The 22497-nt window shown below is 50.9% G+C and overlaps 2 protein-coding genes across 2 annotated transcripts; both read right to left on the bottom strand.

Moving 5' to 3' along the window:
• Window positions 1-2217: 2217 nt before the first annotated feature.
• UNC119 (unc-119 lipid binding chaperone) lies at window positions 2218-9043 on the bottom strand. The gene is made up of 5 exons (XM_082604560.1): window positions 7700-9043; window positions 4093-4206; window positions 3475-3577; window positions 3191-3363; window positions 2218-2925 (listed from the first exon to the last, which is right to left on the bottom strand). Exons 1-5 carry the CDS (start codon window positions 7920-7922, stop codon window positions 2813-2815), a joined length of 726 nt encoding a protein of 241 aa, XP_082460686.1. The 5' UTR covers window positions 7923-9043; the 3' UTR covers window positions 2218-2812.
• A 166-nt stretch (window positions 9044-9209) lies between these two features.
• PIGS (phosphatidylinositol glycan anchor biosynthesis class S) lies at window positions 9210-21729 on the bottom strand. The gene is made up of 12 exons (XM_082604559.1): window positions 21666-21729; window positions 21246-21385; window positions 21050-21161; window positions 17384-17473; window positions 16866-16957; window positions 14818-15025; window positions 14393-14535; window positions 13200-13314; window positions 12107-12252; window positions 11448-11548; window positions 10450-10660; window positions 9210-10090 (listed from the first exon to the last, which is right to left on the bottom strand). The coding sequence occupies exons 1-12, from the start codon at window positions 21697-21699 to the stop codon at window positions 9815-9817; spliced, it is 1668 nt and encodes a 555-aa protein (XP_082460685.1). The 5' UTR covers window positions 21700-21729; the 3' UTR covers window positions 9210-9814.
• Between the last annotated feature and the right edge of the window lie 768 nt (window positions 21730-22497).

Genomic DNA, 22497 nt, shown 5'->3' with positions numbered 1-22497 from the left:
CAGGTGCAGTGAGCACTGTTACCAGAGTGGTAGGGGAGGGTTTTCTTCCTGACACCTATGTTGGCCTAAAAGTCCCCTTTGCTTGCTATACCTCCTCTGTAGACTTGTAACCCCCAAAACAACACTTCCAACTCCAAACACTTGTATACCTGTACAGCCTCATCTGCAAACCCAAACCCCTCCCATCCCACGCCCCTTCCTCCCCTTTGTGACAGCTGACAGTTGCTGACCACTTACCTCTTGGTGAAATTCTTTCTTCCCTCTCCCGTTGCGGAGCACAGGCTCCGGACGCGCAGGCTCAGCGGCCATGGCTCACGGGCCCAGCCGCTCTGCGGCATGTGGGATCTTCCCGGACCGGGGCACGAACCCGTGTCCCCTGCATCGGCAGGCGGACTCTCAACCACTGCGCCACCAGGGAAGCCCTCTTCCCTCAGTTTTAACACAGCCTGCTCCCAAACAGGCTCGTACCCTCACCTCTCCGGCTTTTCTTCCTGTCTCCATCACTGGTTCCTCTTCCGCTGCCCTGCTCTCAAATGCTCATTGGCCTTCCCTGGGGTTATACACACTCATTCAGTGACCCTCCATTGTGAGGGGTGGACGGTTAGCACTGAGTGTCCCATCAAGTGGAGCGCATTTGGCATTCCTGCCCCCTGCTCACTGAACACCAGTAGAGCCAGGTAGCCACCGCCACAAATGCTTGAAAATTTAGGACGACTTTGACAGGAAGAGATGAGGGAAGAGTATTTAGGCACAGTGAATGGCGTAGAGCAAAGGTTTGGAGGCAAGATTTATCAGCTGCATTCAAGAAAGTGAATATTTACAATGTGAAAGACCGGTGGAGCCTTGTGGTTCAGGTGTTGGGGCTTCCCCTGAGGACAATGGTGGGCCACTGAGGAGGTCTAAGCAGGAATGACCTGGCCAGATTATCTCTGGCAGCTGAGTGAAGGGTGAATTGGAAAGAATGAAGCTAATAAGAGCCAATATATATTGAGTGCTAGGCCCAAGGCTGGGTGCTTTCTATGTGTTAACTTAGACTGCTCACAATCAATTCTGAGGATTATGCCCATTTTTCAGAAAATGCAGGCCCAGAGAGGTTAACTTGCACTGCCAACATTGCACAGCTATTAAGTGGCAGTGTCAGGATGCAAATCTAGGCAGTCTGGCTCCAGAGTCCACGTACTACCATAGTAGTGGCAGAGGGGTGTTGAGGAGTGTAACTGTAGGAATTCGAGTGAGAGGGGAAGGAACTGGAGAGAAGTAGATGAAGTTGAGATTTTTAAGAGGCGAAATCTACAGGACTGGTGACTGATTGGATGGAGCTGGAAACAGGGAGGAGTTGAGACTGAATCCCTTGTTTGTGGCCTGAATGCTGGGGTGAATAAGATTCTTCCAAGAGTCCTCCCTAGGACCCTCCAAGCAGGACGACTCTTGCTCCCCTGTATGACCAGTTCATCTTATTCTAGGGACAGGTATTTGATCCCTGTGTCTCACTCATTTTAGAATCCCAGAGTTCAGCCCAGGTCCTGGCCCCCAGCAAGTGCTCCACAGAACCCAGTTGAATTCCAGCCCTTCTAGGCCTCTCAGGGTTAGATGAACTCCTCAGCCCAGAGAGGGAGAGGGAGCGGGAGCACTAGCGCCACGTGTATCCAAATTGGCGCTTCGAACAGTAAGCTGTAAACCCTGCAGTAAACTCCACCGATCTCAGTTCCTGAATTTCCTCCATTAAGGAAATGAAGACCTCCTCTGGGTCTGGGGTAGGACTGGGGGTGGTGTTACATGCAGGGCAGCCGGGCCAGGGGGCCTCCCCAAGGGAGCTGAGGGCAAGATGGCTCCAGGCCTCAGCCTTCTCTCACTGATGAGGGCTAAAAGGACAACCTAACGGTCCTAGTGGCCTCTGGGGGTCAGGGAAGGTGGAGTAAAGGGCAAGGCCACCTCCCCAACACCTCCCCTCCCACCGTAGAGTCGGGGGCCCTTGTCCCAGCCTCTCTCTGTTCTTCAGGGCTGGCTATGACTTTTGGCCAAAGCTTCCCCTCTCAAGGCCTGGGTCTCCTTCCTTATCAAAGGAAAAACCCTTTCCAGCTGCAACACATACTAAATGCTGACTCTAGATGCCGGGTGTGGGGTCAGGCTGCAGCGGGTTAGGAGACAGGAGGGCCCTGGGACCACATCACGGCCCCCTCAGCCACCACCACACACACATGCTGGCCCACAACCAGAGAACAGAAAAGGAGAAAGAGTTTATTGAAAACTATATACAGTTGGTCCAGCCCCTACCCCAGGCTGCAATCTGGGCAGGTCCCTCTCACACCTCAGGCAGGATCTCAGCCCCTGATGGTAGAGGCTGGGGCTGCGGTCAGGGCCCAGACCCCCTTGGGAAGCTTAACTGCCAGACCCCACAAGGACCTTCCTCTGTGAATTTACGACTCTAAATGGCCTGTCAGTGGTGGGCAGGGGACAGGGAATGGGACCCCCTGCCCCGACCTAGTCAAAGCCTGGATAGGGGAACACTATTCTGAAACTTGGGCCCAAGAGGCCCAGCTTGGCTGTCCGGAAGTCCTGGCTACTCCTCCCACGGGAGGTCTTCCTGGCTATGGAGGCAAACAGCCTCCCACCACCCCACCCCACGTGCCAGGCCCCATGGGCTGCACAGACTTGGACGGGGGACATCAGGCACCCGCCCTCCCAACACTGACTCAGGGTTCAGGGCTTCTGGAGCACTGCCCAGGCGGAAGACCTGGGGCTGACAGGTGAGTGCTGGGGTGGTCACGGCTGCGGGCCCCGGGCCCTCCTGGGGTAGGGGCTGGTTTGGGGGTCAGGGCGTCCCACTGTAGGAATAGTCTGCTTTGTTGTGCATCACCAGCCGGTCATCCACGAAGTAGAAGCTGTCAGACTGTGTTTCATATGGGTGACGAATCATCTCGTTGACTGCAAGAGAGACCCAGCCAGTTGGGGCAAAGGTCAGAAGCCTGAGCCAGGCCACTGCAAGGGCTTCAGGACTAGGGGACGCAGACAAGCTGAACAAAGAGTTCCCCCAGCCTCTTTGAGCCTCAGTTTCCCTACAGGTGACACACGAATGGTGGCCGGACACAAGAGACCCAGGGAGGGAAGAAAGGGGCTCAGACCCACAGTCCCCACAACTTGGTCTCTCTGAGTCCCCCTGTATCCCTCCCACAGGGCCCTGCCCACGCACTCAGCTCCTCAGAGAGAGGGGGGAAATCATAGATGTGCTCGCAGGTGTTCTTGCTGCTGGGGATGCAGAAGCCAAAGTGGAAGTCAAAGCTTTTGAGCAGCTGGTTGCGGAAATAGTGCCTCTCAATCATGCGGAAGTTGTTGACAGGCTTGTCTCCCACTGTGAACTCCACGCTGAGTGAGAGGAGGGGGCGGGGCTGAGCTGGGACTCAGGAAGGGCTCCCTACCACCCTCACCGGCACCTCAGCCCCCACCCCTAGCCCTCACCCCGGCCCAGTGACTCACGTGGCTCCCACCTGCCTCAGGCGGAGGAAGGCAGGCGTGAACTGGTAGCGGACAAAGCGCCCAGCATTGGGGTCCAGGTCCCGTGGGTTGATGGGCAACCGCTCTGTAATGCACCCCAGCTGGGGCTCAGTGGGCTTCAGGCTGGGGCCCATGCCCACCCGGGCTTTCACCCCAAGGCCCTCATCTGTCTGAATTTTTCAGAACTCCTCAGGAGATCCTGATGTATATTGAGGGTTCAGACCACTGGCTGAATGCTTCCAATTGCTTCCAGCTGGTCAGCGGGTCACCAATTTCAACTGAGATTCCCTGAGCCGCAAGAGACAAAACGACCTGGGGCCTCTGGGACTGCAGTTCCCAGGGGGGCCTGCAGGGGGCAGGCTGGCAGGGACTGAAGAGGCAGGATTGTCTTCCCAAGATGTCCAACCCCAGGAGCACACGGGAAGGAAAAGAAGAGGCCCAGCCCCAGGCAGAGGCCCCCCTGCCTGGTGTCTCCTGAGAAGGCCTGGGTGCAAATCCCAGCTCTGCTCTGACTCCTCTGTGGCCTGAGGAGTCCCTGGGCAGCCCATTTCACAGCCCTCGCCCACCTCCCTCTGTCGATGGCCCACCCAACCCACTCACCTGAGGCTGGGGGCTTCTTGATTTCAAAGAGAACAGTGCCTGAATCCATGTCCCGAATCTTGAACCTGACGAAGTCAATCTTGTAGATATTCTCCTCAGGGGAGCATAGGTAGTCTAAGGAAGACGGGCGGCTGAGCAAGGAAGGGGCCTGCCCAGAAGCCCCTGCTGCCAACTCAGCTTTAGTGGAAGCCCGAACTAGCTACCACCTTTCCTGCTTCTAAGGTCACTGCCTTGCAGAAAGAGAGAATTGAGCCCCCACCCTGGTGGACCACCCATAGTGTGCGGGAGACATAACTCTGCCATTGGGATCTAATGGGAGACAAATGGTTCCATCCTGGTAGCCTCTAGGGTCAGGGAGGGGCAGGGTGGAGGACAAGGTCACCTCCCCAACACTTTGCCGCCCACACAGGGGTTGAGGGCCCTTATTCCAGCCTCTGCTTTGCCAGGACTGGCTCGGTGACGTTTAACCAAATGAGTCTCTAATCTGATGGGGAGCCCTTCCCCCGCCACCATGAGAGGGAAGATAGAGCCCTGCTTTTAGGAACCTCACTCTAACAGGGGTGACACAGCTCTAACTCGGGAGAGGATGCCTCCGCCCCCACCCCATAGCCACCCCTGGCACATATCTAGGTGTGTCAATCGAGGACTTTCTCTGAGCTGGGTAGTGCTGGGGCAAGCGAACAACCCCTTCCCTATCCCTCCTCACCCCCCGCCCCGGCCCCTCCTCTCCCCATAAGAGGCTTACACAAACCCAGCTCCCTTAAGCAGCTTAGCCAAAGCTCTGCTGACTCAAGCCCAGAGCCTGGAATACTGGGGGGAAGGGAGCCACCTTTGCTCCCATCCCTGTTGATCTTCAAGCAGGAGGAGGTCTTAGCAAACAGAGGGAACCCCCTCAAAGGTCATCCATCCAGCCTTGATGCTGAGCCACCCCCAGAGAGAAGAGTACAGGCAAGGCCAGTAATAGGGTGTGGCAGGTGCATCGGGGGTGTGCATGGGGTAAGGGGAGTCCTCGAGCCCAGAAGAGGAACCAGGAATAGTGGTGGGCCCTGCTTGAGGAAGCTTAGAAATACCAGGGCCTGATCCAACCCTCACTGCTCTTGCAGCAGCAACTGCAAGCACCCAAGGAGGCCCTGGCAGCGAATAGGAAGGAACAGAGAGGTACAGCGGGGGCTCTGGTGCTGTCAGCCTGCCTAGCATCACATCCTCCACGTAGAGGCCCGGAAATCACCCTCCAGGCCCCTAGACCACCTCTTATCCCTCTGGGGCAGGAAGAGGAAGTGAATGTAAAGTCATTCTCTCTCCCTCAAGCCTGGGGCAGCCCCCTCCAGGAAGCCCTCCTGGTAGCCACCTGGCACCTTGGGGTCCAGCAGGGACTACATAGGGCTTGTGGAGGGGCCTGAGCCCTGGTCTGCCCATCACAGCTCATGGTGGTAAGAGGTGAGGAGGAGGAATGGAAGTAGGCAACTCCTACCTCACCCTGTACACACCTTATTTTCACAGAAAGTAAGCACTAATCCAAAGATGTAGAAGGAGGGTGCGGGGCCTAAGGAGAGGATGTGGCAGAACTGGGAACAGCATCCTAGTTGCCCAACTCCCAGCTCCCCAGAAAGCCCTCCTTCTTCCCCCATTCTCTAACTTAAGGAGCCTCTCCTCTCATTTGAGAACAACTTGCAGTATGACCTCAGTCTATTCTACCGCAAACTCAACCTATCAACTCCTCTGTCCTTAGAGGAAGTGAGGAACAGGAGAGGCCCATAGCTCAGGACACCACCTCCACTCCCTCCCTCTGCTAGAGGAGGATGAGGCCTGGGACCCAGGGTCAGGCCAGATAAGGGGCAGACTGGCCGAAGGCTCAGAACACAACTGCTCCCTTCCCCTCAGCCACAAATAGCTTCCTAAGCTGGATTCAGGGCTCAGTAATCCAGGAACAAAAAACCTCAGACCTGTGCGATTAGGGTCAGAAGAGACCAGGCAGGGGTGTCAGTGGGGAGAGTCCTGGAGCCCTGTTCTCAACTTCTACAAAAGAAAGGGCTCCCGTGAAGACTCTTCCTCTGCTCATCTACAGCAGATGCCGCGTCTCTAAGGGCTATAAATTTCCTCCAAATTCAGAGACACACGGTTGTACATGGGTTGGAAGCCCCCATAGTTGCAAAATAACCTCTAAAGTTACCTAGGACCTGGACAAGTTAGACACCCTATAAGGAAGTTCTGCCCCAGAGCTAACCTGAATCTTAAATGCTGCTGTTGCCAATTACAGCCCAATTGGCACCAACATCGGACTGGGCCAGGCCCCCTCCCTCTACCAGTGCCTGCTTGGGTAAGGCAGCTCAGCGCTCTGGGGGCCTAGCCAAGAATGGTTGCTGCCTGGCTCAGAGAGACGGGAGGTGCTGGTCCCCCGAGGACCCAGACGCACAGGCCTAGACCTGCCATTATGGTCTCCTCCACAGCTCTGTTTGGAAGCCCTGGGCTCTGCTGCTCCTGCAGCTCCAGAGCTCAGGTCCACTCCAGCATCTGCCCCCTACCCCCACAGGGGAGCCCCAAGAGTTGCTCTCTCAGAGGGAGCTGCGGCAGTTTTACTAATCAATGGGGCCAAGGTAGTAGGCCACTCCAAACGCCTTCTGTTCTTTGAGGCTCAGCCACTGCCCCTGCCATGAGACTTTCCAGCCCTTGTTCTCTGCCTATGGTGACGCCGTCCCCTGCCCTGAATGCCCAGTTGTCTGCCTCTAGGCAGCAGCCATGAGCAGTCCTGTGGGGCCCTCAGTACTATTGATAAAAGAGCCCTATTTACAGGGCATGCACAGCATGCCAGTCATGGTGCAAAATCAGAGGATTTATTTTCACAATAGCTCTGCAAGGTAGGTACCATTATCCCCGTTTTACAGATGAATATGCTCAGAGAGGTGAAGTTATTAGTCCAAGGTCACACAGTCAATTACATGGCAAAGTTGGAACTTCAATTTAGGCAGTCCAGCTCAGAAACTCAACCACAGTGGAGACCTGGCCTCCCAAAACAGGACAGGCCCTAGTCCAGGCTAAGGGTAGGCATTAACCCACTCCCTTGAGAGCGCCCAGAGCCAACCCACTGAAGCTTCCTCCTCAGGTCCTTTCCTGGGGAGGGGGATGGCCCCAGACTTCCTGGGGTGTCCAGGGCGAAGGCATTAATGGTCGGGGAGAACTGAGGGTTTTGATACCACCCTAGTAACTCAGCCTCCACCTAGCCTCCAGGGTGGAGGAGACTGAGGGTAGACTGCACTCAGCCCCCTTCCTCATTATTGCAGAGAAAATCTTCAAAGGGCTCTGAAGACTCTGTGGGGAAGGGGTCACAGTTGCAGGTGTTGCTCCACTTCCACCTGGGAAAGGGGGATGGACTCCTGAAAAAGGAAGGCGTGGGGTGGAAATAAATCTCTAAAGGGACAAGAGGGGCGCAGAGAGAGATCAGGGTTAGGGGGAACATGAGATCTCAGGCCTGGAGGCAGACGTGGAGGGGGAGGGGAGGCGGGGGGAGGGCGGGAAAGGGGGCGGGGGCCCGGGCTCCGCGCGCCTCGAGGGCCCCCTCTCGTGCTCTCTCGCTCCCGCCCGCGGGTGGCGCTCCCTCGCGGGTGCTCACCGCCCGTGATCCGCTGCAGCCCCAGCACGTCCTCCGGCCCGATCGGCTGCTTCCTCTGCAGCGGCCCCGGCCTGGGCCCCGGGCCTGCCTCCGGCTCCGACTCGGACCCGGATTCGGATTCCGCCTGCAGCTCCGGCTTGGTCTCCACGCTCCGGCCCGAGGCCCCTGGAGCGGGCTCCACCCCCGTCCCGGCCCCGCCGCCGCCGCCCTTCTTCACCTTCATGGCCTCGCGGGGCCGCAGCTAGCTTGCTGCCGCGGCAGCTGCCTGCGCCGGCGGGAGCCGAGGGAAGGGGAAGCGTCCGCAACCCCGCCCCCGGCCGGGCAGGGGCCCCAGGTACCGCCCCGCCCCCTGGGTGGGCCCGGTACTGGCCCCGCCCACCGCCCGCCCACCTGGGCTACTCACCCGGGGCAGGGAGGCGGCCCGCCCTGGGCTGCTTTCATTTTTTCGATAGGGATTTTAAGGGGTCTTGGCTACCTTTTCCTTCTTACTCGCTGTGCTCTAGCCACTCCGCCCCTCCCTCTGCCCCGCAAGCGAGTTCCTGCCTCAGGGTCTTTGCCTGGGATGCTTTTCCCCCAGATGGCCTCCTCTTGTCCTTCTGGTCTCAGCTCAAATGTCATCTGCTCAGAGACCCTCTCAAACACCCCCAGTCACTATCTGATCAGCCTGTTTTTTCTTTCTAAGGCATTATCTGAAATTAGTTTCATTTGCTCACTGACTCCGCCTCCTAAAAGACCAGTTCGGTGAAAGTGGATATCCTGTCTTTGTTCTCTATAATACCCAGCACCTAGCACAGTGCCCCGTGCAGCCTGTGCTCAATACAGTTGACCCTTGAACAACATGGGTTTGAAGTGCGTGGGTCCACCTATTTGTGGATTTTTTTCAGTAGAAAATACTACAGTACTACACGATGGGAGGTTGGCTGAATCTCTGGATATGGAACTGCAGATCAACAGAGCCAAATATAAATTATACTCTGATTTTTGAATGCACAGAGTGTGGGCACCCCACCCCCGATGTTGCTCAAGGGTCAACTGTATGTTCTTGTTTTCAATTTATGAATCAGTTAGTATCTGAGGGCTTACACTGGTACAAGCTATTCTCTCCCAGACCCCCTGCTAGACAACCCAGGACGTACCGAAGGACAACAGCCTACAATGTCCAGCCACCACAGGGCCCTCCAGGACATCAACGCAAGAAGGGCACATGGCCAGGTGGAAGCAAAATGGACCAGTGAGCCCAGGAGGACAGACACCAGGAAACCATTACTTACACACGAATGTGAATGAAAGGTATGCTCATACTTCATATCGTTCCAATTCACATTCAACCAATGTTTCTTGAGAGCCTAGAATATGCCAGACACTATCACATGCTCATCCCATTTAATCCTCACAACCAACTTGTAGGGGAGGTATCATTAGTACTATTTTAACAAATGAAAAACTGAGGCTCAGAGAGGGTTAAGTGGCTTGTTCAAAGCTCCCCAGATGATAAGTACAGAAGCAAGGGTTTGAATTCAGGCATGCTTAATCCCAAGTCCAGAACTTTCCCCGCTCACCACACTGCCTCTATGAAAGGGTGAAGGGAACCTCTGCCACACCCAGCATCAGGCTGCACCCAACAGGTGTAGCCAGCCAGGAGGGAGGGGAGTAAAGGAGAAGGTCCCAGAGGTGACAGGTGCTTGGCCCCTTCTATGAGAGCGTGCTAGGGCTCTCCCTGAGGGATTAGAGAGAAGCGTGGAGGCAAGGGCCCTAGAATCCAACCCAGGGCTTTCCCCTAATGCTCCCTCTCAGTGCAAGAGGACTGTGAGGAACAGGGCAGAAGCACAAGCTGCCCCTGCTCCAGAGGGAGATAGAAAAGCGCCTTCAAGTTCAGGCCGGGTAAGGAGGCCCAGATGATGTGTCTTTTGAGGATGGGGGGTGGGGGGTGGGGGGATGAAGAGTGGGAGGGATCTGAGTCAGAAGAATGGGAAGGAGTGTTATACTTTGACTGCTGGAGTGGCAACAGAGCAGGCTGGAGACAAGTCATCTGTGGCAGGCCCCATTATGCGCCTCTCAATCTAACCCCTCCCCTCCTGGCTGGAAAGGAAGGCTTCCTACTGGGATGCTGCCTGCTCAGTCTATCTTCTCAGGCCTTTTCCAGGACTTGCGAGTCTCCAGGAAGATCTTGAACAGGGACAAGAGGATGGGCACAGCCATAGGCAGGAAGAGTGGGATGTAGATGGCAAACTTCTGGTCATCAGGGAAATAGAGGAGGTGGAGGAGTGAGGGATCAAAGAAGGCACGCTCTGAGGATGTCACAGCTTCCTGGCTGGCAACGAAGGCAGAGACCAGGTGCCCAGAGGCCAACTCCTCCGCTGCCTTCTGGACTGCAGCTACAGCCCTGTACACCTAGGAAGGGGGTAGGGGGTTACCAAAAAGTCCTAGGCATCGGCTGGTGGGGAGGGTGGGAGAGGGCCTCACTGTGTCTTCCATCTACCAGGCAGGTTGCCTGGAGTTCGCCCAGGATATATGGAGGCCGGTATAAAAGGGCTAGGGGGTATCTTCTTAGTGCCTGCTTAACACCTCACACCCGCACTTAAGACTCCTTACTGGGGAGCTGGCACTGACCTCTAGAGGAAGCCTGGGCACTCAAGGATGGCATGCCCACACATCCTCTGGACCTCAAATGGCTCTCTGGTTTCACCACACCCTGGGCCCTGCTGGCCACTCCAGTCCTAGGCCACAGAGTCCATCCCCTGCCCGCTTACCTCAGATGCCACGTTGTCCTTGATGACAATGTTGCTGATCTTGCCCAGAAGCTGGGCCAGGGAAGTGAGAGTGGTGGTGGCTGTGGCCAGGTTCTCCACTGACCGAGCCCAGAGCAGCCGGTCCAGCTCCCAGCTCATTATCCCTTCACTCTTAGGCCCTGAAAACAGGCATTTTGGAGGCAACTGGGGCTGAGCAATCCCAAAGAGCAGCCTGTAGGAACAGCAAAGAAGGTCAAAGCGGCAGAATGTGGGAGAAGATGGTTAGGATTCCTAGAATAACTATTAGGATTTTCGATCTCACCCAGAACCACAGGGGCTGTAGGAAGTGCCTTAGCGTCTTAGGGGGTGAGCAGCAACACTAAGTAACACAGAGCCCCAAGCCCCACTTTAACCAGTGGCTTTTCACTTTTACCTGTTTCTATATTGTTTCTATATTCTAAGATCTTGTGCGAAAAAAGGTTCCATGGCTAAAATATTTCTAATTAACACCAGCTAGTTTAATCCCCTCACCCTGTCTACCCTCTCTTTGGACAAATGGGGCCCCTGAGCCTTACTTAAGGGATGATCCATGACCACCTCTGACAAGGCATGTGTGCTGTGCCTCTCTATTCCTGCACCATGGCACACATTGCTAATCAATCAGAATCCTCTTCCCTGATGAGCCCAGACACAGCCTTAGAATACTTAACACAGGGCATCAGGAAGCCACTATCAATAGATCCGTTCGCACAAGAATTAACAGCTATTTTCTTAAGCATCCCTAATCACAGCCTATGGACCTGACATTCATGAGCCTGTTTTTCCTAAAACACTTTTTGTCAACAACTAGTCTTTCTTAAGAGAAGGATGAAGTGATCCTTGGAAACCTTTCTTGGTTTCCTTGGGGCTCCAGGCACAACCAAGGTATCCCTGCCAAGTGAGGGTTTACTGCAGTCAGACCAGGAGACTGTGGTCAGTCTCAGTGGCCTCACCCCCAAGTGGATCCCCCAGGACCTCACCGCAACTGAGCCAGGAACACCTCCATCACCCGCACCATGTCCACCTTGACTCTCACCGGCAGCTCCGAGCCATTGTAGGCTTTGGGGTCCACATTGTATACCTGCAGGGGGAAATAAGGGTGCCTCAACATCATGCCAGGATCGTGCACAGCTCTGCCCTAGTCACTCTGGAGGCCATGAGAGGAAAGGAAGACATACTCTGTGCTCTTTAAAAATTACGAACCTAATATTTTTGGAATACCTGCTATTAGGAGCTTTATATAAATTATCTCCCCTACTCCCTCAAAAATCTTGTTAAAGAAATATTTTTTATTCCATTTTACAGTTCCTACCCATGAGAAACTCCAATCTAACAGGAGAGACAACATTCCCAACCTTGTTAAGACTCCCACAAACAGGGCCAAGATCTAAGTTATACACAGAATAGTCCTAAGTCAGCACAAACTGCAAGTGCAAAAGGGTGCTACTATATAAACACTGATGGAAAAGAGCAGCAGTGGGGCTGGCGGGGGGCGGTGGGGGGCACGAGCTCACAGCACCTCACCACCCCCCCCCAACCCAGGCTGGGCCACAGAGGACACCAGAGGAACAACAGAAGGAACAGTCTCAAGGAACACCCCTGACGTTTGGGCTCTGGGGTCTCCGTGGTGTGAACATACCATAATGCCACCCCAGCGGGGGCTGTGGAAGGCGTTGGTGGCCACTGGAGCCCCATCCTTGTCCTGAATGTACAGGGGGGAGTGGACAAGCTCAGGAACATAGAGTAGAAAGTTGAGCACGGGGTAAAGGGAGGCAGCGCTGGATCCTGTGGCACAAAGAGAAGGGGAGTCAGCACACCAAACACGTTGGGTCTAGATCTTAGGTCCAGGTCAGCCTCTAACTTGCTGGTCACTCACTCTGGGCCTCATTTTCCCCAACTGATAATCACTAGGATATCCTCCAGGCCTGGGTTTCTGTGGTAAAGAACCTCAGCATTCTCCCGAGATGTGCCACACACATGAAGTGCAGTCCTCAGCCTCAAACTGCCCCTAAATCGCCTCTCCTCCAACAGCCTCCCACCTTTTTCGGCACTGCCATAAAGCAGTCCCTTGGACCTTGTAGGAAAGAAGGGAGGGAAGGAGGGAAGAAGGGAGGGAGGGAGGGAGGGAGGGAAGAAGGGAGGGAGGGAGGGAGGAAAGAAGGGAGGGAGGAGGAATTCGCCAAGGCCTCATGTGCTGCCCCACCCATACCCCTTGGTCCACACTGGCCTAACCCTGGTGCCTAAAATTCCACAACTAGTGATATACTCCCTTTGGTTTGCCTCTATTACAGTTCTACTGTACTGTATTACCTACTCTTCTGAGGTACCAGCGCCAAAATGAAAAACTGGAGCCCCAGCTTCAAGGTTCCTCAGCCTCAATCAGCAGAACTGTCAATTCAAATTCTGCCTTCATGTACTTCTGGTGTTGGCTTTCCTACACGTGTGGCCATATTTTTCCTAGACGGCTTGCAGGGAGGGAGATGCAGCCTATCCATTTGTTTATAAAAAGTGTTGGGAATGTTTTATCAATGCTTTTGGATGTGACAGTGTGGAGATGGAGATGTCAACAGACTATCGTGAAAAAGGAGCCTAAATGCCCAGCACCTCCTCAACGCCCTTGGACCAACCCAACCTGGGAGCCATCGCTATATACAACCCGCCTCCCACCCCAGGCTGAGCCTTCAGGGTCCTTCCCTGGCCTGGCAGAAAGACCCTCATCGTCAGGAGCTCACCCAGCCGGGACTCCACTGGGTTGATGACATGGGGGAGGCTGTGTGCGGCCAAATAATAGCTGGAGGAAGCTGGGTCAAAGCGGGGGTTTACCCCCAACACTGCGTAGTAAAGGATCTGTAGAGCAAAGAGGGAGCATGCTATTTGTCTACTGAGCTATATTCCAATTTGTCCCCCCAAAAGATTTGAGGTGCCTTAAAAAGATAACCATTAGGCAGGGCAAAATATAAGAGACAAAAATCAAGGCCGAGAGAAAACAGGAGTAGGGAAAAAAATAATAAAGCTAAGGGTAAAGTTAACACACTAAATTCATGTTTTGAACACCACATTATTTTACCAGGCGTACTCACAGCCTAAACAAAGAATAGCATAATTCAGTGTCCACAAGATCAAATCAAATCAGTTATTCAGAAGTAATTTCTCCCGCTACCAAGACCTGATAAAAATGTCTCCCACCTTTTCCCTAAAAGGACACTGTGTAATTCAGAAGACTACATTCATCACATCTTTATTGTTACTACATTAACATATTTCAGGAAGTTTTTTTGTTTGTTTTTTAATAAATTTTTAGGATGGCACAACTGGTGAATACAGTTCCAGAGGGAGCCATAAGGAAGTTACTTTTTTTTTTTTTTTTTCCACAGAGTCCTCTTTTATTGCATGTCAAATAAAATATACACAATTTGGTCAAAGCTCTGGAGATCCAGGGTCAGTACAAATTTAGCCCAATCCTCTAATCCCTTGATATGTATAGTGTTGCTCATGAATCATTGATGTTCAGATGTCCCTACAAGTCATTCAACCCTGGGCTGTTTTTCACCAGCTACTTGAATTCTTACAGCGAGCCATCTCCTTTTAGACTGAATAGCTAGGTATTTTCTGTCAGTTACATTTAATTCTAATCTGACATCGTGGATAAAATCAAAGCATTTTTCTTAATTCAGGTGAAAGCAGTTGTGGGTTTAGAAGTTCAGGAAGTTACTTTTTTAACAAGCATTGACAGAACTCCCCAAGCTGGACACCAAGAAGGAAAAGTAGACCCCAGAACCATATACATACACAGGAATTTCCTGGCAAATCAGCAAGCTCAAAGAGCTGGAAGAACAGACTACACTTGTAAATGCCAAATATGGAGGGACTTGGAAAAGGATGGTGCAGCGGGGAAAAGGGCTCCTCAAATTGCTCCCAGCCTCACCTGAGAGTCCACAGAGAAGTTGCCCACAGCCCTGAGGGCATTCAGGAAGGGCTGCACATAGCGCCGGACGGCCCCCTCGATGTCCCAGTGGACGTCATGGGACTTGGGGTCAGGGTTGAGTAAACTGAAGGTGATTTCATAGCCTATAAAAACAGGAGTCAGGGAAGCCAGAGGCATCTGTGGATCAAAGGCAGCCTGTACCCCTGGCTGAGTTGAACTTGGTTCTCCTCTGAAATGGGGCTGGTTGCCATCATGGACACAAAGGGAGGATAAAACTGGGATGAGGAACACTGAGTGCTTTAAGAAAAAGATGAAACCACAGAAGAAAGGAGTGAAGCGTTTGCATGCAGCTTCCCCTCCTGCCCCACTGTCTCCACATAATTCATTTCCCTCTCCCTTCCCGTGGCACAGCCCGGTCACCCTACCCAAGCTGGACTTGAGAGGCCGCCTCTTATCAGAGCTCCACTTGTCCTCTGGGAGGTGGTCAGCCAAGGCTGCAGCAAGCACGTCCTCAGTCAAAGACATGGCCTGGGCTACTTGGATTACACGGTGGCCAATGATGTTAAAGGCCTCCCGGTGCATTATCCCCCGCACAACTGCCATCCTCTTGGGCCCAATGTAGCTCATCATGTCCTATGAGGGGCAAGCAAGGGACAGAATGCCCACGGCTCAGGGAAGAAAGCAGAAGAGCACTCTGGCTCCTGTCTTTGAGAATCTGGCCTTTTGCCACCGACCAACAGGCCTGCACCTCTCTCTAGATTCATTGAGAACTATTATGTCAACATTTCTGAGCTATGGGTATATATGAGTGTTTTCATTCATTTCAGTACCCTTCTCCTTCCCAGTTGACATAGGTGCAGGCAACAGCTCTATCTTCATGGGCTGGAGACTAAGAGACGGCATGCTGAGCAAGAATAAACAAACAATGGGAAAGTTTGATATAAGTAAATGGCAAATGGCAAAGAGGCAAATACAAGAATTTTCACAGCAGCATTATTTGTAATAGGATAAAACTGGAGACAATCCAAATGCCTGTCAGCAACAGAATGGATAAATTGTGATATGTTTATACAATGAAACATTAGACAGAATTTTAAATGAATGCATTAGATTCAACTAGACATATTATCATAGATGATTCAAACATAAAGGTCAAGCCAAATGAAAACTGGAGAAGAACATGCGCTTCGTTACGGCATTTATATAAAGTTCAGAAATATATAAAATTAAACATATTGTTTACAGAGATATATGTGATAAAACTTGAAAGAAAAATATGAAAATGATACATACAAACTATGGTCACCTTTGGCTGCAAGGGAATGGGATATAATCATGGAGATGCACAGGGCTGTATTATAGTTTGCAAGCTGGGGGTGGGTACATGGATGTTTATTAAAATTTTCCTTCATCTTCTTGTAATAATTAAATATTTCATTATAAATTAAAAAATAAAATGGTAGCTGGTACAGCTCCCACCAAGCCTTTTGCTCAGAAACTGAAAAGGTCAATGTATTGTTCATATTATCATCACAGCCCATTCAAACCAGCTTCTTTAACCCTATTGATTTTTTTTCCACTTTAAATTGGAACTTTAGGACTTCCCTAATAGTGCAGTGGTTAAGAATCCGCCTGCCAATGCAGGGGACATGGGTTCGAGCCCGGGTCCAGGAAGATCCCACATGCTGCAGAGCAACTAAGCTTGTGTGCCACAGCTACTGAGCCTGTGCTCTAGAGTCCGTGCTCCGCAACAAGAGAAGCCACTGCAATGAGAAGCCCGCGCACCTCAACGAAGAGTAGCCCCCGCTCACTGCAACTAGAGAAAGCCCACGTGCACCAAAGAAGACCCAATGCAGCCCAAATAAATAAATAAATAAATTAATTAATTAATTTAAAAAAAAAAAAAAGGGCTTCCCTGCTGGCGCAGTGGTTAAGAATCCGCCTGCCAATGCAGGGGACACGGGTTCAAGCCCTGGCCCGGGAAGATCCCACATGTCACAGAGCAACTAAGCCCGTGCACCACAACTACTGAGCCTGTGCTCTAGAGCCCGTGAGCCACAACTATTGAGCCCACGTGCCACAACTACTGAAGCCTGCGTGCCTAGAGCCCGTGCTCTGCAACAAGTGAAGCCACAACAATGAGAGGCCGCGCACCGCAACGAAGAGTAGCCCCCGCTCGCCGCAACTAGAGAAAGCCTGCGCACAGCAACGAAGACCCAACACAGCCAAAAATAAAAAAAGCAAATAAATTTATTTAAAAAAAAAAATGGAACTTTAACCACATACAAGCCTTGGATTTAGAAAGACCCAGAGTCAATGAAAACAATCCCTATTTGCATTCTTTTTAAAAAATACTTGAGGAGAGTTTTCTGTAGCAAACGGAAGGAATGGACAGCAATACTGCAAGGAGGAGACGTAGGAGAGGACAAGCTGAAGGGAGAAGGCATGTCCGCAGCCTCTCTGCTCACCCTACCTGAGGGAGAAGTGAGGAGTGTTCAGAGATCACGTACACTGTCAGGGAGCCCTCTGCATGCTCCGATGGCTCAGCAAACATGGTTTCTGCCTCTGGGGACAAGAACAGGTGGTGTATCAGGAGCGCAAACACCATTCCCTCTCCCTCTGGCTCCCACACGGTGCCTAACCCATCACTCCACCTCCCGCTCACACCCAGCTGACACTGTGGGCAGGCTTGGCCCTCGGTGGCCCAGGCTGAGACACAAGGTATCTCATTCCCAGCTTTCCCAGAGGGGTTTTGGAGTTAAGACAAGTTATGGAGGGAGTCCCCTGGTGGCCTAGTGGTTGGGATTCTGGGCTTTCACTGCCGTGGCCCAGGTTCAGTCCCTGGTCAGGGAACTGAGATCCTTGCAGGACGCACGGCACAGGCCGCCCGCCCCCCCGCCAAGAAAAAAAGGACAAGATATGGAAACTATACACTTAGAGATCAGAATGAAAAAGAGGCCTTCCTGTTAAAATGATCACCCCTCCTAGTACCTTGTATACTGCCCAATGACAGGGCCTCCTCCTCATGATCCAAAGCCCTCCGATAGGCCTTCTGGAAACGGCATTTGATTTTCAATTTGTCTTAGAGAAAAGAAAGAAGCAGGATGAGAAGAGCAAGTGTCAGACTCTGCCCACCCTTCCAGCTCTAATGCTGTCCAGTGTCCGAGGAGAGCAAGATGATTGTCTGCAGAGAAATACCAAGAAGCAACAGCCAATTCTAATGATTTCTGCACGGATGATATAAATACATGACACTCCACCTCTTCCACCTGCCCAGCTCCTGCCTCTCGCTGTGCACCTTCAACCTGAAGTACCCTCCCCACAGGGAAATCTATTACAATATTCATTACATTAGTAGGTAAAAGGAGGAAAACCATATGATCATTTCAATAGATGTCTCAAAATAAACTCAGTGAACATTCTTGATAAAAATAAGATGCACACTTAATGACAAAACACTATAGTTCCATTAAAATTAGCACGAAAACAAGGATGCCTGCTATCTCCTCTATTATTCAGCACTGTTCTTCCTGAAGTTCCTGACCAATGCAATAAGTGAAAAAAGAGAAACATGAATATTTGAAAGAAAGAGACAAAATGGCCACTTTTTGAAGTAGTATAATTATTTTCAAAGGGAATCAAAGAGAACCAACTAAAAAACTATTATAAGAAAATGCAAGAATGGGTAGCTTTCTAATAAATACCAGCAATATCTAATTTAAAAAGCAAGTATTTTTAAAAATCCCAATTGCAGTAACAATAAAAAATATAAAAATATCCAGGAATACATGTACAAAACTGTAAGAAAAAAAAAGAAAAACAGGACTTTACACAATGACATAAAAGAAGATCTGAATAAAATGGAAACACATACAAGGCTCCTAGATGGAAAAATTAAATATTCTCAGAATATCAATTCTCTCCAAGTTAATCTAAACATGTAAGGCAATCCCAAAGGGATTTTTTTCGTCACTTGGAACTTGACAAGCTGAACCTAAAATTTATTGGGAAAGTTCTTCTTTACAGAATTCCAGAAGAATGCAGAAGAAATGGCAGAATTTAAAAACTGCCATTTTGCAACCTAATGAAATGGATTCCAGTATCAACAGATGCTAAAATCATCAGGTGAAAGGCTGACAGAGAACTAAAATACAGAAATCAAGCTGACAATATCTGAACTAAATAATCATCTTTGTATCACCCAAAGTGAAACAACCAGGCCACTACATGATATAACACGATAGGAAGTACAACACACCAACTATAAAGTATTCTTGCCTAAAAAACTGAACATGGGGGCTTCCCTGGTGGCGCAGTGGTTGAGAGTCCGCCTGCCGATGCAGGGGACACGGGTTCGTGCCCTGGTCCAGGAAGATCCCATATGCCACGGAGCGGCTGGGCCTGTGAGCCATGGCCGTTGAGCCTGCGCATCCGGAGCCTGTGCTCCGCAACGGGAGAGGCCACAACAGTGAGAGGCCCGCGTACCGAAAAAAAAAAAAAAAGAAATCACAGTCTGATGAATTGGGATATTGGGATTGACATGTATACACTGATGTGTATAAAATCGATGACTAATAAGGACCTGCTGTATAAAAAAATAAATAAAATTAAATTTAAAAAAAAAACTGAACATGGGTAGTGTATATATGTCCATTCCACTATCTCACTTCATCCCAGCTTACCCTTCCCCCTCCCCACATCCTCAAGTCCATTCTCTACGTCTGCATCTTTATTGCTGTCCTGCCCCTAGGTTCTTCAGAACCACTTTTTTTTTTTTTAGACTCCATATATATGTGCTGGCATCCAGTATTTGTTTTTCTCTTTCTGACTTACATCACTCTGTATGACAGACTCTAGGTCCATCCACCTCACTACAAATAACTCAATTTCATTTCTTTTTATGGCTGAGTAATATTCCATTGCATATATGTGCCTATATACAGTACCAAATGTAAAATAGATAGCTAGTGGGAAGCAGCTGCATAGCACAGGGAGATCAGCTCGGTGCTTTGTGACCACCTAGAGGGGTGGGATAGGGAGGGTGGGAGGGAGATGCAAGAGGGAGGGGATATGGGGATATATGTATACATATAGCTGATTCACTTTGTTATACAGCAGAAACTAACACAACACTGTAAAGCAATTATACTCCAATAAAGATGTTAAAAAAAAAAACTGAACCTGGGGACTTCCCTGGCAGTCCAGTGGTTGGGACTCTGTGCTTCCACTGCAGGGGGCACGGGTTCGATCCCTGGTCGGGGAACTAAGATCCTGCATGCCATGAAGTGCGGCCAAAAAATAAATTTAGGACTACCCTGGTAGCGCAGTGCTTAAGAATCTGCCTGCCAATGCAGGAGACACGGGTTCGAACCCTGGTCTGGGGGGATCCCACATGCTGCAGAGCAACTAAGCCCGTGCGCCACAACTACTGAACCTGCGCTCCAGAGCCCTCGAGCCACAACTACTGAGCCAACACACTGCAACTACTGAACCCGCGTGCTGCAGCTACTGAAACCTGTGTACCTAGAACTCGTGCTCCACAAAAAGAGAAGCCACCGCAATGAGAAGCCCTTGCACCACAACAAAGAGTAGCCCTGCTCACTGCAACTGCAACTAGAGAAAGACTGCGTGCAGCAACGACGACCCAACGCAGCCAAATTATAAATTAAATAAATAAACAAACAAATAAATAAATAAATTTTAAACAATTAAAAAAAACTGATTTTAAGTAAACCTCTAGATCTAACTACCAGTTTATAAGAAATATGGATACTAGAAAGATAAGTTAAATGAAACCAGGAGGAAGAAATCTACCAAATCCAGAATGTGAGATGTTCTATCAAACAAATGACCTGGTTTCTCCAACAAATCAATGAAAACAAGTATATTGGGATGGGGTAGGGAGAGCTGGTATATAATAAAAGAGACAAGAGACTTAAAATGGGGATCATAATGTTAGGATTAAATGAAGCAACACGTGTAAAGTGTTCCACCGAGTTTCTGGTGAAACAAGTAATGAACAACTAATATCAGCTATCATTATTACTAACTAGTGTTATCCCTCCCTCTCCTCCTTATTTAACTTGAATTCCTACACATCCTTTAAAAATCTGGCTTAAAAATTACAGCCCTCAAAACCTTGTCTACCTTTCTTTCCTCCAGACAGTTATAGTCTCTTTCTTAAGTACAATCTCTGTTTCTTATATACTTATATACTTCTGTGATTTCTTTGTCTCTCTCCCCTACCTATGAATTTCTTGAAACCAATATCAATTTCTTATTCATCCCCAAATTCCTGATACCTACGTGCCTAACACTCCGTAAAGTATTTAATGTTAAACTGAATAAGGCCCGTATGTAAGTCCAAATTGATTCCAAACCCTGTGTTCATTCCACTACATCCCACATCCTCCCCTATCCCGTAATGAGCATCACCTACTTCTGATCAGGTAGCACAACCGTTTTATGAATAAAACTGCCCCTTTAATGGTGAATACTGAATTTAAAGCTGCTTTTTTGCTTAGCAAACACACTGTTCATTCAAAGTGGTCTTTTAATAAGTTTGTAATCACCTTTACGGGATACCCATGCTCCTCCTATCCAACCTATCTGCGGACTGAACTCAGACCAGAAAGGCAGCCCTGATCAGGAACTCACACTTCAGAGGGATCTCTCTCTCATGCACAACGGTGAAGGGCAGCTTTTCCTGGTCGTCCAATGGCACTGATTCCTGGGTAAACACGACAGTGACCGGCACCATGAGCCGGAGCTGCGGGAAGAAGCATCAGGGCCATCCGTGAGTCTCCATCTTGCCGGTGGGCTGTCCCCTGGTCCTCCACCACCGAGGTCTTACCTGCAGGGAATTCAGCCCACTGATCTGGGAGTAAGGCAATGGGGCCCGGTAGGTCTCCGTGGTCTTCCACCAGAGCGGCAGCCCCAGCACGATGACCACCGCGGCGAAGAAGAGGGCGGCGCGTTTGCCTCGAACCACCTCTGGGGACACGGGGGGATCCACTGAGGCGCCGCCAGAGGTGGGCTCGGGTGCCGGCCCCACCCCCGACGCGGAGGAGCCCCGGCAACCTGTACTCAGAACCTCTCAGCCCGCACTCGAAGGGATTCCCCGGCGAGGGGCCCGGACCCTAGTCTGAAGGGATCCTGCCTGAGACGAACCCCGAACCCCCATCGGCGAGAACTCTGGCACAACACAGTCCCCACCCCCACATTCCTCCCTCGCGATCCGCGAGCCGCAGCCCCCTCCCGAATGCCACCGCACCTAAGTCTGTAGCTGCGGCCCCCGGGGCCGCCATACTCGCTTCCAACTGCTCTTGCCGCCGAGGGGAGGAGCTGCGTAGGTCTCCCCCAATCGGAAACCTGCAAGGAGTGGGCGTGCCCACGGCAGCGATCGCGACCAATCACGAGCGGCACTCCAGACGAAAACCGACGAAGGGTGGGCGGGGTGCGCAGAGGGCTTCTCCCAGAGCTTGGAAGGACGCTGTCCCGGCTATTGAGGAGCTGTGCGGGTTTCGGTTTTGCTGGAAGACACCGTCCGCTTCCTTGTGGAACCCACTCCTAGCCCAGGGAATAAGAGCGCAAACTCTGCAGTTGTTAAATACTAGCCGGGAGACCATGGGAAGCTCTAAGTCTCAGTGTTCTCATCTGAAAAATGGAGATACTTGACTAAAATGTGGTCATTCATGGAAAGAGCACACGGAAAGTCGCTTATCACGATCATTGTTTATCATCCCTATTATAGAGCTCCTCTTTCGGAGCAGCAAGCTAATAGTACCTTTTTAGGATATTTAGCTCATTTAATATTTTTTAAATTCATTTGAATTCATTTACAACTTGTTAAAGTCTGAATACCTCACTTAAAATTCTTGAAAATTCATGAGCACAGAATTCTGGATGATCCTGATCACTTGGGTTCAAATCCCAGCTTCACCACTTTACCTGAGTGAGCTTGAGAAGTTAATTAACCTCTCTGTGCTTGTTTCCTCATATTAAAATAGGGATAGCAGGGAATTCCCTGGCGGTCCAATGGTTAGGACTCTGCAGGAGGCGTGGGTTCGATTCGGGGAACTAAGATCCCGCATGCCACGTGACGG

Source organism: Mesoplodon mirus (genome assembly GCF_964341445.2).
Source record: "Mesoplodon mirus genome assembly, chromosome: 18".
NCBI lineage: Eukaryota > Metazoa > Chordata > Mammalia > Artiodactyla > Ziphiidae > Mesoplodon > Mesoplodon mirus.
This window is presented reverse-complemented; position numbering and strand designations above follow the sequence as displayed.

Excerpts from the sequence above, each read along its gene's own strand:
- UNC119 (XM_082604560.1), bottom strand. The coding sequence starts at position 7,922 with ATGAAGGTGAAGAAGGGCGGCGGCGGCGGGGCCGGGACGGGGGTGGAG. Across the intron at positions 3,578-4,092 it reads CAAGAAGCCCCCAGCCTCAG|AGCGGTTGCCCATCAACCCA; the intron begins GTGAGTGGGTTG and ends GGTGCATTACAG. Across the intron at positions 2,926-3,190 it reads CCCTCTCTCTGAGGAGCTGA|TCAACGAGATGATTCGTCAC; the intron begins GTGCGTGGGCAG and ends TCTCTCTTGCAG.
- PIGS (XM_082604559.1), bottom strand. The coding sequence starts at position 21,699 with ATGGCGGCCCCGGGGGCCGCAGCTACAGACTTAG. Across the intron at positions 16,958-17,383 it reads GTCATTGGGCAGTATACAAG|AGGCAGAAACCATGTTTGCT; the intron begins GTACTAGGAGGG and ends TCTTGTCCCCAG. Across the intron at positions 11,549-12,106 it reads CCCGCTGGGGTGGCATTATG|GTATACAATGTGGACCCCAA; the intron begins GTATGTTCACAC and ends TTCCCCCTGCAG.